This window comes from Cariama cristata, unplaced genomic scaffold (assembly GCF_000690535.1).
Source record: "Cariama cristata isolate BGI_N322 unplaced genomic scaffold, ASM69053v1 scaffold24751, whole genome shotgun sequence".
NCBI classification, from domain to species: Eukaryota; Metazoa; Chordata; class Aves; order Cariamiformes; family Cariamidae; genus Cariama; species Cariama cristata.
Window position 1 is genome coordinate 1,790 of NW_009597950.1, and position 2,939 is coordinate 4,728.

Here is a 2,939-nt window from a genome sequence, read left to right on the forward strand (position 1 = left end):
GGATAGAGGGCTGCCAGCTGGGATATACGCAGAGTTAATCAGGAGTGCTTCGTTTGCTGGCCCAGCAAACAGCTATAATGAGGCTACAAATGCCCCAGTCCATGCCAACCGGGACAAGAGCCCTGCTCATAAGGCATCAAACCCCCAGGCCGAACTAGGGAACTACTGCTTTCGATTCCACATGGAAAAAGCTGGTTTTCACCTCATAAAGCAAATACCTGAGCTCTTCCCAGCTCCTCTCCCCGGCACAGTTTCAGCAAGCCCCACACCCCAGCCCAGGACCTGAAAATGCCCTACAAACCCACCAGGAATGTTGACGGCAGTGGAAACACCCAGGCTCTGCAAAGCAAAATTGGCCAAGGTGGAATTTGGCCGAAGTGGCTGGGGCCACTAACAGAGTCCCCGGGGAGAAGGAGCTGTGCCGAAGCGGTGTGAGCCCAGGGCTGTAACCCTCCTCTTCCTCCCATCAGCCCAGGGCTGCACAGCACCCTGCACAGCCCCATCAGCCTCCCCGGGCACACGAATCCCTCCTGCACAAATTGCTAGGTCAGGAGCAACAGCTCCCCTCAGTCCCGCTTTGCTCTCACCTCCTGGGTACAGGACCAGCAGGCAAGGGGGGGGGTTATGAAGGACTCCTCCAAAAACCTGTCGTTGGCCTTATCCAGCAGCCTCTGCCTGCATGCAAGAGCCAGGACTAAGTGGAGACCTCCTTTCCCCTGGGTGTGGGGCACGGGGGCTAGCCCGGGGGGGGCTTCTGTGCTTAAAAAGCCACCTCTGCCCCATGCACCTGCAGACGATGGGTCCCCGACTGCCTCAGCATCCCTCCCCGAGCAGCCAGCCAGGGAGCTCAGTGGCACACCTGCCCCAAACAGACACGTCCCAGCACCAGGGCCATGGCCCCCATGGGTGTAAGTGGTCCTACACCACTGACTTGGCACATTTACACCCCCCTAAAGCAGGTACTGAGCTCCAACAAGCACAGTTGCCAAAGCAAACACTGGGAATGGTGACACAGCATCGGTGCCACGCTGGCTCCCTTCAGCTGAGGCCGGGTCTGCAGCACCCTGGGGTGTCCACAGAGCAAAGGATTTTTCCCAAAGGATTTTGGGAGCCGGAGGACAGAAGCCGTTGCAAAAGCCAGAGGCCCCTGTTCTGATGCAGAGATGCCTCCATGGCCCTGCAGCCAAGCTGAAAAGAGAGGGACACGTCATACAAATCTTCAGGGTGTTTATTGTCAGGATAGAAATTTCTTTATATTAAAGAAGTATTTAAAAATAGCACTACCCTGCTTTCAAAATGAAGTATATATATATATATATACACACACACACAAACACATAGATGTTTATAGAAAAAATTATTACCATTTTGCTATGTGATAAAAAAAAAAAACCAACAAGATAATGACTGATTCCCAAACAACTCTGCCAAAACGGGGGCAAGGGGAATCTGCCGATTCCTGCCGCCCGCTTTCCCATGGGTGCACACCCGGGCACCATGCCGGGCAGCGTACATCCCCGTGCCCGGCTCTCCTTGCCCCACCACTTGGCAGCAGACGCTGAGATGGCAGAAGCTCTCAGGGTGCCATCATTGTAGGTTTTGGTGGTTTGTTTTTTGTTTTGTTCTCTTGCAAAGCAGCTTGCTGGGCACTGGGGGCCGGGGGGGCTGCACAGGGGCTGGTTCATCCCTGGGAAAAGGCCGGGTGTCACAGCTCCTCACCCAAAGCCCAGTCTGCCCACACAGTCATCCCACCTCATCCCAGACCTGCCAGTTCAGAGGAACGAGGCAACAGCGATGGCTGAACCCCTTGGCTTCACAGCAGGGGTTTTTGCTCAAGTTCTTTTTTGTTTTTTGTTTTTTTTTTTAGGATTTTTGGTTTTTTTAAATACACTCTGTGTCCCCCTGGGGATTTTGTGATACAAAAACAAACACTGATGCTTTACAATAACCTAGCAATAACAATGCCACATAGCTACTGTAAGTCCCCGTGCCCCGTCTGAGCACTGCAGCCCTCTGCAAGGATCACTTCTTGTTGGCAATCTGCTTTTCCAAGTCTTCAAGTCTGGCCATCATCTGAGCAAGTGCATGTGCTAAGGAAACGGTGTGAGCCAGACGGTCTGGGGGGCAAAGGGCTTTTTCCCCTTGAAGGAGCCTAAAATTTTTCCCCAATCCCATTTATGCATCCCTCCCTTCCCTGGGTGCGGTCTGTCCCCAGGCCACCCTGCACGCCGGCAAGCCCAGGCATCACCCCAAAGGATATTTTTCTCGGTCAGGCTCTGCAGGATGGCCACGGTGTTCGTCTGGAACTGCACCAGCGCCTCGCACTCGCACGGGCTGCGGATCTCCATCTCCCCTTTGCCCTCCTCTGTGACCGTCGGGGTTTGGGTGCAGTCAGAGCCACGGCCCCACGGCCCCCAGCTCTCCCCTGCTCCCACACACCACGAGTCCCTTGTCCCTACAGCCACCCACCAGGGCTGGACCTGAGCCTCGAGGCTCTCCCGTTTTTCTCCTCTTTTTCCAGCCTTGCTTCTTTTCGCCAGGCTGCAACCCTGCGAGCCGAGTGAACTCACTGCCAGGCATCCCACCCAGCATCCCACCCGGCATCCCACTCAGCATCCCGTGGAGGTGCTGCACACATGGTTACAGCAAGCTGAGGCCAGGCAGTGCTGAGCTTCACTTTGCCTTCAAGCCAAGGTGGCAGGAGGGGGCTGCTGACCCAATGCCTGTAGTCCCATGGGAGCCCCCGGGGGTCCCAAGAGCACTGGGGAGGCCCTGCCTGTCCCAGGGCAGAGAGTACCCCATGGTAACCCAGTGTGGTCCTCCTCCACCCAGTACCAACAGAAGTGCAGGTCTGGATGAGGAGATGGGCCACCCTCGGAGACGAGGTAGCATCCCTCAAGGCAGGGTGAGACCCCAGACTCTACCCGTGCAGTGGCACC

General features: G+C 55.9%; 1 protein-coding gene across 1 annotated transcript in view; it reads right to left on the reverse strand.

The window, feature by feature from the left end:
• Positions 1-1,878: 1,878 nt before the first annotated feature.
• The window catches only part of MATN4 (matrilin 4), a 7,255-nt gene continuing 6,194 nt past the window's right edge, over positions 1,879-2,939 (reverse strand). The window contains exons 7-8 of the mRNA XM_009709108.1: positions 2,261-2,365; positions 1,879-2,081 (exon numbers count right to left, since the gene is read on the reverse strand). Coding sequence (XP_009707410.1) covers positions 2,023-2,081; positions 2,261-2,365 — 164 coding nt within the window. The 3' untranslated portion in view covers positions 1,879-2,022. The remainder of the gene's footprint in view (positions 2,082-2,260; positions 2,366-2,939) is intronic.